Raw genomic sequence first — 18,021 nt, 5'->3', positions numbered from 1 at the left:
GAATTCTCACAGGAGTTCGCACCTATTTGCATATCAAAGATGATCTACAACAGTTAATGGATTATCTAAGGAAGTTTGATTCACATTGCAGATCATATATCATCTATGGTGGATTGTTTCCAATTATCTAGCTTCAAGGAATGAAGCAATTTTGTAAATACAACTTGCTATTTTGTCGAATATAATAAAAGACATTTGTTGCTAGGTTTTTCACCTTCAAGTTGGAAGGTTTTCCCAGGGTATATGTTGTGTAAACTTGTGTGAATTGTCTCATATCTGCATTGTTCTAAATCTGATCATAAATTTAACATGGTATCGGAGTAGGTTTGAGAAGATCGTGATCAAATTTCCTTATAGCAGTGAAGTTCTCTTTCATCTCTCACCTTCAAGAAGCAATATCAAAGCCTTGAAAAATGGTGAACAGTCTCAAGGTCGAAGATAGACTTGAAGGTGCTTCAAACTTCACTTTGTGGAAGTTTAGAGTTCTTATTGCACTTGAAGAAAATGATCTTCTTCAGTTTGTGGAAGAAAAAGATTTATCTGAGCCAGAAGATCAAGCAAAGAAACTTCAATTCAAGAAGAGTGTCATAAAAGCAAATAAGGTCTTGATTGACTCCGTGAAGGATCACTTAGTGCCTCCCATTTCCAAGATGACAACTGCAAGAGACATGTTCAAAACCTTGGAAGGTCTATATGAGAGCAACAACACAAGTATGGCTCTTGTATTGAGGCAACAACTTCATCAAGTCAAGATGGCGAAAGGAGAAACAGTCATATCATTCTTCATGAAGATCTCAGAGCTAAAGGATCAACTAAGCGCCATTGGAGATCAAGTTGTGGATAAAGATCTTGTCATGTTGGCATTAAATGGCCTTCCTCATTCTTAGGAGTCATTTATTCAAAGTATGAGTGGGAGATCCAAGTTGCCTAAGTTTGATCGTATTCATGTCAATTGCATCCAAGAAGAATCTAGGTTGCTACAAGGGGAAATGGCAAAGCCTCTCAAAATGAAGACACTCATGTTCTAGCCACTCAATCTACTAAGAAGAAAGGAAGAAATTAGAGAAAAGACAAGTTCAAGAGGAATAGAGATCAAAGATCAGATTATGCACCTAATTCAAAGAAGAAGAAGAAGAAAGATCTCTCCCACATTCAATGCTTTAGATGTGACAAGTTTGGTCACTATGCAAGAGATTGTTTAACAAGGCCAAAGCATCAAGTGGCAAACATTAATGAAGTCTCAACTCAAAAGGAAGCTGGAGATAATTCTAATGGATTCCTCTTCATGTCTGCCTTGTCAAGTAATGTTCCCATGGATAGTGACACCTAGTTGATTGATAGTGGAGTTTCTCGTCACATCACAGGCTATCAAGAACATCTTTCAGATTTGGTGGAAAGGGAGACTAACCTTCAAGTGATCATTGGAGATGATACATGCTATTCCGTGAAAGGATTCGGTGCCACTTCTCTCCATCTAGAATCTGGCATTCCCCTTCATCTAAGTGATGTATTGTTCATGCCAAGAATATTCTATCTATTTCAGCCTTGGAGGACAAAGGTTATCAAGTGGCATTTTTAGAAGGGAGAGTTCTTGCATGGCAAAAGAACTCCAGCATCAAGATTGCTCGTGTGATTGGGAATCGACATGAGTGTTTGTACAAGCGTTCCATTCATCCAGCTCAAGCTCTTCTACATGACTCTTCCAGTTCCAGCAAACTATGGCATAGAAGACTTGGTCATCTACATTACAAAGCTCTTCCACCATTGGAAAATATGGTTAAAGTTATTTGTAAACTTAGTCATGTGCATGACAGTACTTGTAAAGGTTGTGCTATGGGTAAAAATACTAAGAGTCAATTTCATAGCAGTGAAAGTAGATCAAAAGAAATATTAGATCTTGTACATTCTAATTTATGTGGTCCAATGTCTATGGCATCCCTAAGTGGATTTTTGTATTATGTAATTTTCATAGATGATTTCTCTAGGAAAACTTGGATTTATTTCTTGAAGACTAAAGAATCTGATGAAGTCCTAGGTAGATTTAAAGAGTTTAAGACCCAAGTAGAAAACTTGTCTGGGAAAACAATTAAATTTTTAAGGTATGATAATGGAGGTGAATACACCTCTGGTAGCTTTCATAATTTTTGTATTGAGGCAGGAATTAAAAGGGAGTTTTGTGTCCCTTACAACCCACAACAAAATGGGGTTGCAGAAAGAAAGAACAAATCCATTGTTGAAGTTGCAAAAGCCATGATCCATAGTCAAGACCTTCAAACATTTCTTTGGGCTGAAGCATCCAGGACAACAGTATATGTTCAAAATAGAAGTCCTCATTGGATACTGCAAAATATGACTCCAGAAGAAGCCTTTACAGGTGTGAAGCCTGAAGTCAGTCACTTGAGAATCTTTGGTTGTCCAGTGTATGTTCATGTACTTCAAGATAAAAGAACTAAGTTGGATCCTTCTGGCAAGAAAGGGATATTTGTGGGCTACAATGAAACTTCTAAAGCCTACAGAATCTACATTTTAGGTCAGAAGCATATAGAGGTTAGCAGAGATGTTGCCCTTGAAGAAGATGTTGCATTCAGAAAATCTAAAGGTTCATGCATGGAGATAAATGATGAAGATCAAGAGACTCCTCAAGACATGGACATTGATCATACTCTTGAGATTTAGAGGGGGTCTGTTGAACCTGAAGAGGCTATTGATCCAATTGAGCCTTTGGATCCTACTGATGGGCATAGAGATATTATTGTGAATTGAAAGAGACCTCTTTGGGCAAGGAACACTATGGAGGAGGCAGAAAATTTTGCGGCCCCTAGAGGCACATTCAAAGAAAGTAGAAGACCATAGAGAATCTCCAGCTACGTTGCATTCATGTGTAATCTTATTGAGACTGAACCTTCCAGTATTGAGGAAGCCTCAAATCAACAAGTATGGAAAGATGTTGTGGATGAAAAATATCAATCCATTATTAAGAATAATGTTTGGGATACTGTACCTAGACCTGAAAGAAAGTTAGTTGTATCTTCCAAGTGGTTATTCGAGATTAAGCATGCAACTGGTGGAAGCATTGAGAAGTACAAGGCTAGATTCGTGGCACGTGGTTTCTCTCATAAAGAAGGAATAGACTATGAAGAAACATTTGTTCTAGTTGCTCACTATACTTCTATCAGGACCATCATTGCCATCGCAGCAGCTAAGGGATGGAAGCTACATCAGATGGATGTGAAGACAACTTTTCTCAATGTTGTAATTTAAGAAGAGGTCTGCATTGAGCAACTTGAAGGATTCACGATTCAAGAGAAAGAGTCTCATGCATGCAAATTAAAGAAAGCATTATATGGTCTTAAGCAGGCTCCTTGTGCATGATATGAAAGGATTGGTCGATAATTGATGAGTTTGGGCTTCTGCAAGAATGAAGTTGATTTGAATCTTTACTTCAAGGTAGTCATTGGTGAAGCCTTAATCTTGGTTCTCTATGTTGATGACTTATTTCTTACTAGAGAAGAACATCTCATCTTTAGATGCAAGGAGTTGACTTCAAAATTTGAGATGAAGGACCTAGGACTTATGCATTTTTTCTTAGGATTGCTAGTGTGGCAAAGGCCTAATGAGATCATCCTAAGTCAAGGAAAATACACCATTGACTTCTTAAAAAGATTTGGAATGTTAGATTGCAAGTCTATGTCTATACCGATGGAAACTAACTTGAAGAAATTGAGTGAATCTGCAACTAGTTCAGATCTTATGGATCCTACTATGTACAGATAGTTGATTGAATCTTTGATGTATCTAGTTAACACTAGACCCGATATTTGCTATGCAGTGAGTGCACTTAGTCAGTTCATGTGTGAACCAAGGCAGATACATCTAGTTGCAGCCAAGCATATCTTGAGATACTTGTGTGGCACGGTTGGATATGGCTTGAAATATTATTTCAGTGTGGACCTGAATCTGCAAGGCTATTCTGATTCTGATTGGGTAGGGAGTGTTATTGATCGAAAGATCACCTCTGGTTGTTGCTTCAATTTGGGATCTGCTATGATTTCTTGGTGTAGCAGGAAGTAGTCTTCAGTGGCACTGAGCACCACAGAAGCAGAATACATTGTAGCATGTGTGGCAACTCGCGAAGCAGTGTGGCTTTGGAAGCTCCTTGCAGGATTGTTTGGACAATCGTTGGAGCCTACAGTTATTCATTGTGATAACCAAAGTTGTGTGAAACTTTCTATCAATCATGTGTTTCATGACAAAACAAAGCTTGTAGAGATCAAATATCACTATATTAGAGATATGGTGCAAAGGAATGTTATTCAACTGAGGTACATTAGCACTGATTATCAAACAACCGGTATTCTCACCAAGCCTCTTTCCAGAGTGAAGTTTGTGCATTTTCAAGACAAGCTTGGAGTTGTGGAGAATGAAGCCCTTGCTGAGAGAGAATCTCAGCATCGGTGATTTCTTGAAATGTACTTTAATACATTCTTCTATGTGAGAAGTTTGAGGAGCAAGTCTTTGTTAATGCATTATTCTATGTGAGAGAGAAGTTTGAGGTGAAAGCCCTTGTTCCACCCTCTGGGAGTAGCCATGGTGACCGTCATGATGAGATGACGACATCACGTTCAGTGACTTCGTGATGGGCATTTGCATTCATATTCATTTATATTCATGGTTGTAGCCATGATGGATGTCATCACATTGAGTCTATGTGATGAACTATGTTCCATCCTCTGGGAGTAGCCATGTTGGCTGTCATTCGATGACACAAATATGAGCAAGGAGTCCTCCCTAGCTAAGAGGGAGTGTTGTCGTGTGTATCTACGAGAGTCTCCTTGAGGGACGATTCCACCAAATATGTAATTGGCCTTCGACCTTGCATATTCGGAGTATCGATAATCATCCAAGTGGTGCGATTCTTATTTGTTTGCAAAATAAATATACTTATAAAGGGGGCCGACTTTTGGCAAGGAGTGTTGTTGTGTGTATCTACGAGAGTCTCCTTGAGGGACGATTCCACCAAATATGTAATTGGCCTTCGGCCTTACATATTCTAAGTATCGATAATCATCCAAGTGGTGTGATTCTTTATTTGTTTGCATAATAAATATACTTATAAAGGGGGGCCGACTTTTGGCAAGGAGTGTTGTCGTGTGTATCTACGAGAGTCTCCTTGAGGGACGATTCCACCAAATATGTAATTGCCCTTCGGCCTTACATATTCGAAGTATCGATAATCATCCAAGTGGTGTGATTCTTTATTTGTTTGCAAAATAAATATACTTATAAAGGGGGCCGACTTTTGACAAAGTCCACCACCCTTAATGAAAGGTTACATGGCCCAAAACGAAGAGATGTCTTATTCCTAAGGGAGCCAACTCCTCATGGAGAGCCACCTTGCACGAGTATAAAGGGAGATCAATTATCTCCCCCTTGGCATTCAAATACACACTCAGCAGATCATAGAATTCTCACAGGAGTTTACACCTATCTGCAGATTGAAGATCATCTACAGCAGTTCGTGGATTATCTATGGAAGTCCAATTCACATTGCAGATCGTATATCATCTATGGTGGATCGTTTCCAATCATCTAGCTTCACGGAGTGCAGCAATTTTGTAAATACAACTTGCTATTTTGTCGAATATAATAAAAGAAATTTGTTGCTGGGTTTTTCACCTTCAAGTTGGACGGTTTTCCCAGGGTATATGCTGTGTAAACTTGTGTGAACTGTCTCATATCTGCATTGTTCTAAATCTGATCATAAATTTAACATATGAACCTACATGATATCAATTTTGCACAGTTCTAAGAGCAACTTCTTTGAATTTTCTGCTCCCATAGAAATTAAACTACGTTTGAGATAGTATTGGAAGATTCTATGGCAATTTTTTACATGATTGTCCATCAATGTGACTACATTTTGAAGATTGGCATAAGCAACTTGATTGGTATAAGGAATGCACAATTTGACTAATACTTCAAGACCATATAAAACTTGTAAGATGGTCAATCATAAGTGGATCCAGGAAACAATAATGTTGTTACATCCCTCTCTTGGTGCACACAAGGTTGTACGAATATGGTGATGTTAAGCTATCCCTCTTCACTTTTATGATTAAAAGAATAGTAGTGTTTTTCTTAATGCATATAGGAGTTCTTTTTGAAAAAAGATATCATATTGGATAGATGGTTTCCTCTTATTTATTAGTTAATGAACATTTTATAAAAATGAAATGTAAATAACCATAATCAAATTCATATGTACTAAATGAAACAAAAATATTTACACTTGTGCCAACAAACATGCCTCCAAATTGAGATAGCATCTTCATAGATTACAAAACTATTTTCTCTTAAAAGGAATAATGTCATGCTGCACTATTCTAACTTCTAGCATGTCTATATTATCAGATAACAATCTCATAGTTATAAACCTCAAGATTACCAGACATTATTATCTCTTGGCATGATGATTAAGTGTAGAATTTAAGTGGGGAAATCTCCAAGCCCCATATTTCCTGCGAAACACAATTGATAGGGCAAAACAAAATATTCCAACTTCCAGTCAATCGATTGAACCAAATTCCATTATACCGATGGAACTAGCCCAGAGCATTGCCAGCCTCTGGAAAATAACTGTCAAATCTTGGCCATCATTGTCACACCAGATTAAATAACCACACAGATGAAACAATTCCACCATCTTCATCAGAAATTCCAACTGTATGACTGTTACAAGCTGAGACTCCAATAGATATTCAATTACTCAATTATTAAAAGTCAATGCCCACTTGTGGGGACAGGAATAATAGACTAGAAAATACAATGCTTAAAACAAAACGAATTTCTGCTCACAGAAATAACTTCTCAGTTGGGTTTTTTAATTTAAAAGTTATACACACTTGACGCTTGAAGAATGCAATGCAAAGATAATTTCCAGTATTATTTCACATGTAAAAGTTGTTTTTATCAATTGCCGTATCATCGTGGCATATCTACATGTAGTTTGAGGATATTAAATGGGACAAATATTCTGATGATTCACACTGTTGTAATATGCATTCTTTACTACATGAAACTCATCAACAAATGAATAAAATTTATTACCAATTAAGAAAAAGGAGAGGAAACTTTCATTGCACCGGCACTCAGGGCCTCTGCTCCAGTTGTCAATCTGTAAATACAAGTATACTCCAACTGCAGTTCCTGAAATCTTGACTTGACCAATTATTGGATCAAGATGAATCTCAGAAGCATATTAATCATTGGCAGCAATTTATAAGGCTCGTAGCATCTGTGCAGGAAGCTCTAAATAGTATGAAGTAAACACAGACTGAAGCGACATGATCAGGATATGAATCACACGAGATCGATTTTCCCTAACAGCAAGAAAAACAACTTTTTTCTGTGCATTATACATTGCATGACATGTAAGATAATAAATATTCTAATGATTATTTTCCAGCCTTAGGCTGGAAAATTAAGCACCCAACCTCAATACAGGCCTTGTAAAGATGTCACGAACCAATAGGTTGCGTGTCTTCATCCCCTAAATTTTGTAACTCAGTTTGGCTGGCAGCCAGACCCTGTCCAAGATGATTTTGTTTTGCATGCAGCTCAATCTTAGTCGGTGCTTGTCCCTTAGGTAACACTGATGAACGATTATTTGATACACTTAACCTAGATGCCTGTGTGGATAACGAAGATCTTTGTAAAGTCCTCAAAGCAGTCATGATATCGGAAAATGATGGCCGCAGCTTTGGATCACTGCAGAAAAGAAATACATTAAAATCCAATATCCAAAACACATTTTCAATCTATGATCAGATCAGCTAATTCCAAAATTTGAATGTTCCAAACAAAACTTGATTACCTTGAAAACCAAAAAAAGTAAATGCTCAAACTTCTAACAGATTACATTAGGTGTAAATTTTAAAAGTACATCGATTTTACACTAGTCTTAGAGAAATGAAAAAAAAGGTGAACCTTAATCCTTTCAATATAAACAATAAAATGTTAAAATCCAAAGGATATAATGAGAGCAGAAAAGCCTTACTAGGCCATTAAAAAAACAAATTTGCCCATTCATGTGGAAGAATATAATGATACACAATGTCGACATCTCCAAATTTGGTAGGTGTGATACTGTTCCAAATGAAATGTGGAAATCAGTGCACTACTCTGATTTCTTCTGGTGATCACATTTTTCATTTTCAATGCAGTAAAGGCATAGTTTTTGCATTGACCGAGATATGTGTACTCTTCATTTGTAGGAATGTATCTTTTATTACATAAAGGAACATGATAATCACCCTGGCCGAACAAGATTACAATGGTAATCTGACCCTATAAAAAATAGAAAAGGTAACATCTGATCCTGTGCCTGAAGAGGCAAACAATCAACAGCTTCACAAAAACAAGCAAGCTAAGATACCAGATACACCAAGACCTGGGGCCATACCCAGCCCAAATGTGTCCTGAAATGAATCCAGGCCTTTGACATCACAAGGTGCATCCTAGGCACTCCAGGTACATCTGAGATGTACCTGAGCGGTGTACATCATAACTGTGATGTGCCCTGGGTGTGTCCATCGCATACACAATATATTTGCCTCTGATTCAGCTACAGTTTTCCTATGTATCAAATCTTTAGACAAAATTTCCCACTTCAGCACTTACAATTTAGAAACCCCCATTTTCTTTAGGATTTCACCATTCTCTACAATTACTCCACCAAGTGAGATGAAAAAGAGCTCACTCAATTTGTTTCAATCCTCCAATCAATGGGTGTAGTGAAAAATCAACATCGGCAAAAATATTGCTTGGAACAGAAAGCACAGCAGAATTTTTTTTAAATCCTATGAAAACCTTTGTTAACCATTTTTTACGTCTACAAGGACTTTTTGTATTTTACCATTTATTGCATGTTCTTGCTCATAGGAGATTTTAATTATTTTGATATGATTATGTTTAGGAGAATATGTAATTAATATATTAATATATTTTATGTCAAAGGGGTCAAGCTCAATTGGTTGTCATTGAAATGTAACTGTGGATTACCAAGTTCAAAAACCGAAAATGAAATCTAATCACATGAGCATGTGGTACAACAGTAATCCCATGGTGGGCATTATTGACTTGTTGGTCCTTCATGGATGATGTACTAGTCTTCTGATGGACTTTGTTGGCTACATCGGCCCTTAGTTGATGATGTATTTAATTGTACAGGGTGTGGGCCTCAATAATAATCCCTCACTAATTTGTCAGAAGAAAACCAAAAAAAAATTATAAAATATATTTATTTATTATTTTCCATTTATGGGGCTAATAGATAAAGAATGTATTCATCTGAATGCTAATTAGCTCTTGCCTCCAAATGGATTTCTAAAGTAGAGGCAACACTGTATTGGCAAGGGCAGAAACGGTGAAGGGACCCTGATGGTTGTTTTGTGAAAGGTAGCTCCATTGTTTTGGGTTCAAAACTGGATAATGAACTTAAGTAGGAAGTGATGGTTACTGGTTTCAGATCTCTCTACGGCTTCAGCTTTAGGCTGTAAAAGTTGATTGCAGAATGGGAATTGGCAATGATGATTCAAGGCCTTAGCAAATGAGTTGCCAAAATTTGGAATCTCTGTATTTATTTGGAAGCACAAATCCTTGTAATGGTTTTGATGATATATTCATCAACCAATATTATCAGTAATCCAATTTAGAGGCTGATTTCAGTAAATGCAGGAAATGATGAAATGCCTTTCTCAACACTTATCAGCAATCATTTGGAGTCTTGGACTGGTTTGGACAAGCTTCCTTTTGATTTTAGACCCCCTTAGGTGGTGGATTTGGATGGATGTCCACACCACCATTTCTCTTGATAAAGTTGGCATTTTGATAGTCATCATCGAGATGGACAATCTATTTTATGACATTGGTTCCATCCTTCTATGTTGAAATGCAGATTTGGTGATTTTGCAGCTTTGCCCATACCCCCTCAGTTGTGTATGGTGTCTTTTCCTTGTGCGAGTCTATCTTGTTAATTGCTTTCTTTCCATGATGATGTCAATTGGCACTTCATTTGCCTTCTTCCTTGCAGGTTGGTTGGTTGGTCTTTGACTATGGATTTTAATCCTATGATGGGTGCTGAGTGTGGTGCTACTCTGCTGTGTTTGTGTGCAGGGTTTACTAGGCTCTACATCATCACACGACGAAGGCCCATGAACCCTTCCATAAGGGCAAAGTATTTGATCACAGGCTGTGTAGGATTTTTAGATGCTGAGACTCTGTTTTTCTGACTTTGTTTAAAAGTATTGTAGGCCTGCAGGGACTAGAGGATGTTGGGTTACTCCCCTTGCAAACATCTATTGTTTCAGATTTTCTACCAAAAAAAGAATTGGTTGTGCCATCACCAAAGGTTTGAAAATGGATATTTCACTTTTTGCTTTGGGGTCATCTGGCTAATGGACAATGAGTTTTTTTATGGTGTGATTGTGAAATTTGAGGTTGGTTCAAGTGATTTTGATATTCCAGTGTAAATAAGGGACCTTAGGGTTCTTAGTAAAGAAATGTTGACAGTTAACAGATCATTGAAGGATCTTCAGTCCTGTTTGGACAAGAAAATGGTAGCTAAGCACCTTTTGGTTTCCCACAAATATGGGAGTTCGAAGTTATGATTCCTCTAAACCTTTTATATTGCCTTAATTGATGATGTGTTGGTTTGGGCTAAGAAACATGAAGAAATCATTCATGTTGTGGAGTTTGCAGCATTGGAGAACTGCAGCAAAAGGTTGGCCAGTGACCACTAAGATGGGTGTTGAAGAAGGTAGGTTGATTGCTAGTGTGGGCAAATGGGTTGTAGTGTGGCCTTCTTAGTCCCTCTTTCGTGCTCTATGTGCTCTCTGTTGATTAGCTCATAGGTTTAAGCATTTTTGGTTTGGTTTCTCTTTCTTGCTGTTGGGTTGGCTGCCCTTGTGTGGGATTGGTTTTAGCTTTGGCCTACTTTTCTGTTTTAACATATGTTTGATATGTTTTCTTTAGTGTTTTAGTTTTCCTGTTTCAAGGACAAAGGCCCTTATGGAACCTCCTCTACATTAATCAAAAAGATATTCATGCATTTATTTATTTAGAATATATTAATATTTGTATTATGATTCAAATTAAATTTAGTTTTATATATTTTTAATATATATATTACATATTGTGTGGCCAAACTCAGCCATACTGAACCTGGAGGAGAAAAACCAGTGAACCGCCAAACCCAAACCCAAACCAACAAAATGGCGAGCAACCTTAGCATTTAGACATGTAGCAAAATCCTGCTTAGAATGCATCAATTCCCACCTGGGAGCTGTTCTCTTGAATATTCCTTCAGCATTCGTTGTGGAGGTAAAAAGATTAGCACAGAAATGTAATTGTTATGATGGAATCTTGATAGAACAAGGGAATGAACCTTTAGAACCATCAATAATACAGCTAAATCTCAACTTATTTTATGGTTTCACAATGACTTTCCTGCAGGATTATAATTGAAAAGAGGAATAGATCATTATATCGAGCTGGAACATGGTACTCATCCCACTTATTAAATAGCTTTTTGAAAGCCATAGAAAAATAGAAGAGGTGGTGAGCCAACAATGATCGAAAAGTACTAATTTTTCTATTCAAAGTCCCTTTCAGAATGCCAGCAGACGCATGCATAAAGCGAATGGTGCCCTGAGGAAGTGTTGAACAATCAAGCAACGACTAGAGCAATTATTTTGGGGATAAGCACCCACCTTCTCACATTGAAAATTTGTCAGATAAACTGAAAGAAGAGAAGTGTTTTCCTTTAGATTGCTACAAGTAACTTACAAAAAACAGCTTTTCCTACTCATCAAGATCACTTTGAAGTTTGAATTTGCATTGAATCCTTTCGGATCAACTAATTCATCCTCTCGCTTTAATTGAGGATGTATATATCTTTCACCTATAACAACGATCTTTTGCAGTCTTTCAATATGACAATTACATTTTAATTAAAAAGGAAAAGCACACAAAGCATTTAGAATTAGTATTGATTATTCCCTAAAAGGAAGAATAATATATGCTTAATTGTCCAAGTGTGAGCTTTTCAAAGGTGTTGCAGAATATTTGAGAAACATTTCATCAGTGACCAGAAAGTTGTTCAATAAATTCTGTGAAAAATACTGCAAGATATATTGCCACCTATCAAGTCACATAACTATCAAATAGTAACCATGGGAGTGCAGGTATAAACAACTTGGATGGAGGTCTCAGCAACTGCAGCCCTGGAATGAGCCTTAGGAGAGGACATCGTACAACAAGACATGCATAATGGAAGAAAAAGAAACAACATTGGAGGAGGACTAGCTACTAGCGTAGGACTCAACATACACTTAGTATATTAGAGCAAGCCATTGGATTTTGGGATCTGCCATATGTCAGAGATATGGGAGCATGACATTGATCAACAATAATAGCATTGAAATGGGATCCAACATACATTAGGGATAGGGAAGCATGCCGTTGATAAACAGTGGCAATATATCTGGCATTGAACCTAACCATGTGCATATCAAGCCATAGAATAACTTACATAGTGAGTAGTGAATATGCTAGTGTTAGTAATGTACAAGTAACAAGAATGCCCTGTGATTCTGGATGAATCATAAATGTCACCAGATCAGTGATGAAGGACCATACCAAGCATAAAGACTTTACTTGCCCAACCTGATAGCCAAATTCCAATATTGATTTTCAAAATTTTGAGTTATTGTGCAGCAAAAAGTGCTGCATCTGAATCATACAGGTCTATGACAGTCAATATTAGCTAAGCACCACTATTGGGAGGATACATTTGAAATATATTGCTGTTTCAACCCTAATTACAGCAGATTTGCATCATTTCCAGATTGATTACAAATTTACAACCTTTTATAGCATTTTAGAGCTAATCATACATCTCCAAACAGCAGCCATACTAGTCACCAACGTCTATATGTTGTTTACAAACATAGCAAGGTCTGATCTAAATCTAACTTGCGTCTGTTTAGCTGGGTACAACATTTTATGAGTGTAAATAAATCTTATAAATACTGATATGTACTTTCCAGCATCTTCATTCATTGTTTGTAATGGCTATATTGTTCAAATTAATCATATTAAAAGATTATTTGGCTGCCCTAATTCAGAATTGGCTTCATCTAACATTCTAGGGTTTTCATGACATTAATCAGCAAATTTTGATATTGTTTATTGCAATTGTGGATTGATATCAGTAATTTAACGTCCTGAAAAGTGTGGTCAGATTTTTTACTCTTTGTTTGGATTCATTTCCTCTCAAAAAAATCAGAAAATAAATAAAATACAAAAGGGGGCAGTACAGATTACCATATAATGACCCAAATTTTTAAAAATGTCTTGAAACAAATGCTCCTTACCATGATTTGGCATTGACTTTGTTTCCAACGACATCAATTTCATTGCATGAGAATGTGGTCAAATGGTGGGGTTGCCAAGTGGATGGGTAGGTGGCCTCTACTATGTTTGTGTTTGGCATGTTCTGTGTTGTGTCACAAGCTCTGGTCTAGTGGCCTATATGCAATCATTCCCACGATTTGTGAAATGTCCCACAGCTGCCCAAGAGCATCTATGAGATGACTGTCAATTGTAAAGTTGGAAATTGTTTACCCATGGTTGTGGCATTGGTTGCCATCCTCCTTGAAACAACTATGCATGTGGAGCGAGGAGGGGAAGGAGGATATATTTAATTAGCACAATAAGGATTGAAAAGTGTTCATAATCATCCCATAAATGGGTTGAATGATAAACATCTTGCTAGGAAATCAATTATAAGGATGACACGCCCAAAAGGCTTTGCAAAACTTAATGTTATTATGCCTCTAGAGGGAACCTAGGGCCTACTAGGGAAGTGTGGTCATTTGTGATGATCGTGGCTCTTTTATTCATAGAGGATATTCTTTTGGGAAATTGCAATTACAATATTGTTGAATGTGAACTAGTTATTAAAGGTTCAGTTCTTGCTAAATCCCAAGGGATGAAAAAGTTAAGTGGAAGGATATTCCTTATCGGTCATAAATTGGCATTTTAAAGGAAGAAAAATCAAATTGGAAATTAAAAATTTTAATTGAGAAAGCCTCTAACAAGATCATTTCCTCAAACCATTTAAGAGAAGCCAATGTGACAGCAAGTTGACCAATGCCCACATTCAACTTTATACAATCCTTTCCCAAATCCATGGTTTAGTTTGCCCAAAGTCACCTATTGGGTATCCCCCTAATCAGTTAAACTTTTAAAAATACCCTTGACACCCTAATATTACACTATCATCTCATTATTTTCACTACAGCAAACCTATGTAAATTTATACACGAGTAATTACCATTTAACAGCACAGATCTATAAAAATATGTTAAAGGAAATGCTCATTACTATGATTTGACATCAGCTTTATTGCCCACATGGCATTATTTTCATCATGTAAGAATGTGGTCAAATGGTCCCTTGGCAAGTGGATGGGCATGTAGCTTCCTATGTGTTTGGTAGGTTTGGTGTGGCATGATATTGCAAGCTCTAGTTTGGTGGCTTATGTGCAATCATTCTCACAACTTGTCAAATAGCCCATAGCTGCCCAAGATCATCTTTAAGAGATCCTTATTGACAAGGTAGGGTCTCGAAGAAGCAACTCATTGCCATGTTCAACTATGATGAAGCAACTATTCTAGGCTATGTGAATTAGTTAGGTGAAGTGGGACCTCAAAGGTCCAAGTAATGCATCCATGAGGACTTCATGGTTGAAATGTGGAAGGTTGTTCAGAATGATAAGCTTCACTTATGGTTGCTCTATCTCCTATCATCTGAATATAATGGTGACTGCAATTTCAAAGGTTGAATAGAAAAAGGAGATGACAATGTTGGCCTCGACAAGGGCATCAATGGCAGATGTTTGTCTAGTGAGGAAGGAAAATGTAAGGGTATATAGAGAGCTTTGAGAAGTTAGGGCTTTTTGCCATGATCTTGAACGAGTAGTGGAGAATCTCTTTGCAACACAACCATAGTGTTCTTGAGGTCTCTAGTCTTATGAGAATGCCAAGGCTGACGCAAGCTAAAATTGTCCTGGCCAAAGTTCACCAAGAGATCTTCAATGGTGTCAAATTCTTAGCTCTAGGGACTTTTGGCTCGTATGTAAGATGGATAGCTACAACAGAGAGTAATGCAGGTACTGCAGCATGAATTGGATAGTTGGGATGAAGCAACTAAAATGGTGTGGCTCAATGGGGGAATTTATGAAGGAATGTAGGTGGAAAAAAACCAAACTTTTTATTTGTTTTGATTTTTTTGTGATTAGCCATATGAATGTTCTATTAAATTTTGACCATGTGTGTTATGTTTAGTACCATAAAATGTTTGTAGAAACATGCTTGTTAATGTTTAAATTTTTTTTGATTGGTTATATTGGAAAGGTTTCTTTGTCTTTTTTCTTGTTATTGACAACTTTTCAAAATGTATTGAAATATTCATGGGAAAGGGCCTCAACAAAACCCTCGCTAATTAATAAAAGAAATTGTTAATCATTAGACATACCTTGATATTGAGGCCTTTGCCACCATGGCCTCCATTGAGCAATGATGTAAGTATGATCCTCTTGTTCTTCTCTTACCATTGATCTTGAGTAGTTTTATAATTTGCAGATTTCACCATATTTGAGTTGTGAAACATCTCCTTCTCCCATGAGGTTTAATGCATCCAAGCAATCTTTAGAAATGCTTCTCACTTGTGTTACAAACTATGGTACCTCTTTTATAGAAGCCTCCCTAGAGAACGGAGAAAAGCTTTGACAGTGCTGTCACAATGTAATAACACAAACTGGATTTTGTGTGCTTTGAAATATATTTTTAATTGTTTACAATGTTTTCTCTGCAGTGTTGCATAAGCATTCAATAAAATTTGTATGCATACAACAAGCCAAATGTGATAATGATATTTCTTGCCAAAAAGATTTTTAACAAATCACATGAAACCTATACAATTTCTGAATTCAAATTACAAATATTTCTTGGTGGGAACAGAGAATATTAATAATTCCAACCTCACAGAATAACTCAGAATGCTGATTACATGGTCAGGATTAAATGATTCAGTTGACCTCCAATCTTTATATAATTTGTTGGAATTCCAAGGCTTAGGCAGGCATCTGTCCAAGTGGTAGGATATCACTATATTTGACATCAAATAACTCTGCTGCAAGTCAATCTAGTTACCAAGCCTATGCTAGGTGATAAACTCCTGTGTAGCCTTATCACGTCACCTCCAAACCCTAGCACCCCCTTTTGGAAGCTCCATAGTGTATAAGGACTGGAGCGACTTCAACTCCACTGACCCACCGAATCCCATAAAAACCCTGCTGGCATCAATCTTTTGTAGTCACAACCAAAATAAATTAAAATCCTTCACCTGTGATTTGATTTCCAATTAATGTGTGACTTGTTATGCCCTTATTGTCTATGAAATGAATGTTGGAAGGGTGGTGGCAGCCTTGGATTGAGTTTCGACCCTCAAATATGTCCCACCTAGAAGCAACTTGCCCAAACCAAGGTCGTTTATCCTCCTATGAGTGTGTTGACTTCCAATGCATTTACTATTTGTTATTTCTAGTTGTCTCCAGGTTGAACAAAGGCAACAATCTCTTTCCATAGCAACTTAAATCCTTATTTCAAAACAGCACATGCCTATACCAGTAGAAGCCATCCTAAACTTTCCAAATCATAGCAAATTTATTATTTCATTTCAAATCACTGTAAATTTGTACCTAGAAACCTTTAACACCAAGAAAGATAATTCTTCAAACCTTTCTCACCATTTGAACATTGAACACAAAAGCAATCATGTATGAAATTGCTCGAATGGAATCCAAGGTTTTTGTCCCCAAATTCCCAAATCTTCAGCACACTGTCTATCCCTAGATGGAATCACTCTATCAATTAGCTAGGTTTTCATCCACAAAATCAATTACCAAAAGAGTTTACATCCTCCAACCATAGAACCAAGCTTCTCAGAAGCTAAAGTTTGAAGAAACTTTCACAATATAGATATTTTCTAGTATGTCATATGTCATTTCTTCTCCTCAACTCCTTTTATAACCTGACATAACTTTCTGGAGGTTATTATTTTTTAAATTGCTTTTAATAAAATAATATTCCTTTTGCACTAAGTAGCTACAAAATAAAATATTGTCCTTAAAAGCCAATTTAATCTAATAATAAAATATTAGTTGCACTTTATTAATAAAAAAAGTTATTTTGAGCAACTAAATATTAAATTGATTTGATTGCTCAAAAAGGGGACATGACAGTCCTCCCCTCCTAGAGATTGCTTGTCCTCAAGCAATTTGAACTTGTATGCCAATACCAAGATCCCAAATGAACCAATAGAATACTCCATATCTCTGCTATAAAATTCTGAAATGGCTGAACCCAACAACTTTGTCAACCTCTGTCATAATGTGGAGCGATCTACCAATCATATAAATCATTGGATCCCAAAGCCCAATTGGCAGTCTACCAGTCCCAACATCGAATGACATTTGTTGTGGCACTCTAAGTATAGCTGGAATATCAATGTGCCAAGTCTCTTTTTTCTTATCCTATAACCCAGAATAATATCCATACTATAGAAACAAACTAAGAGATCTACAAGATCTGAATTCTTCTTTTGTAGAAGGGAGCAATTCTTCATCACTCTAGAGCTCATTAATTCCTTCAATCATTTGTTTGACCTCCATAGTCCTTGTATCACATTCTTGTTCCTTCAACGAGGCTCCAACAAGTGACTGATTTTCTGCTTGACGAGAGAAAAGTGAGCTAAGCTTAACTCAAGGTTAAGCTCATCAACTTCTTTCCCTTTTTTGCGAATGCTCTATAAATCTTCTCTGCAAACTTGATGGTATGGTCTCTATCTAAAAACAAATACAAGTAATCTGATTTTATTATTTCTAAAGCACATTTGATA

The 18,021-nt window shown here is 36.8% G+C and overlaps 2 protein-coding genes across 6 annotated transcripts in view; one reads left to right on the top strand and one right to left on the bottom strand.

Moving 5' to 3' along the window:
- The first annotated feature begins 413 nt into the window (after positions 1–413).
- LOC131060833 (uncharacterized) lies at positions 414–887 on the top strand. Its single transcript, XM_057994251.2, has one exon. The coding sequence runs from the start codon at positions 414–416 to the stop codon at positions 885–887; it is 474 nt and encodes a 157-aa protein (XP_057850234.1).
- Positions 888–6,917: 6,030 nt separating this feature from the next.
- Positions 6,918–18,021, bottom strand: part of LOC131060744 (probable serine/threonine-protein kinase SIS8) — a 113,628-nt gene continuing 102,524 nt past the window's right edge. For all 5 annotated transcript variants that reach the window (XM_057994115.2, XM_057994114.2, XM_057994118.2 and 2 more), the window contains one exon: positions 6,918–7,767. In XM_057994115.2, the coding sequence (XP_057850098.2) occupies positions 7,518–7,767 (250 nt within the window). In that variant the 3' untranslated portion in view covers positions 6,918–7,517. The remainder of the gene's footprint in view (positions 7,768–18,021) is intronic.

The sequence above is a fragment of the Cryptomeria japonica genome, chromosome 10, assembly GCF_030272615.1.
Source record: "Cryptomeria japonica chromosome 10, Sugi_1.0, whole genome shotgun sequence".
NCBI classification, from domain to species: domain Eukaryota; kingdom Viridiplantae; phylum Streptophyta; class Pinopsida; order Cupressales; family Cupressaceae; genus Cryptomeria; species Cryptomeria japonica.
The sequence above is the reverse complement of the archived record's forward strand: the minus strand, read 5'-3'. Positions and strand labels throughout refer to the sequence as shown.

What these genes read in the sequence shown, in the direction of transcription:
- LOC131060833 (XM_057994251.2), top strand. Translation starts at nt 414, where the DNA reads ATGGTGAACAGTCTCAAGGTCGAAGATAGACTTGAAGGTGCTTCAAAC.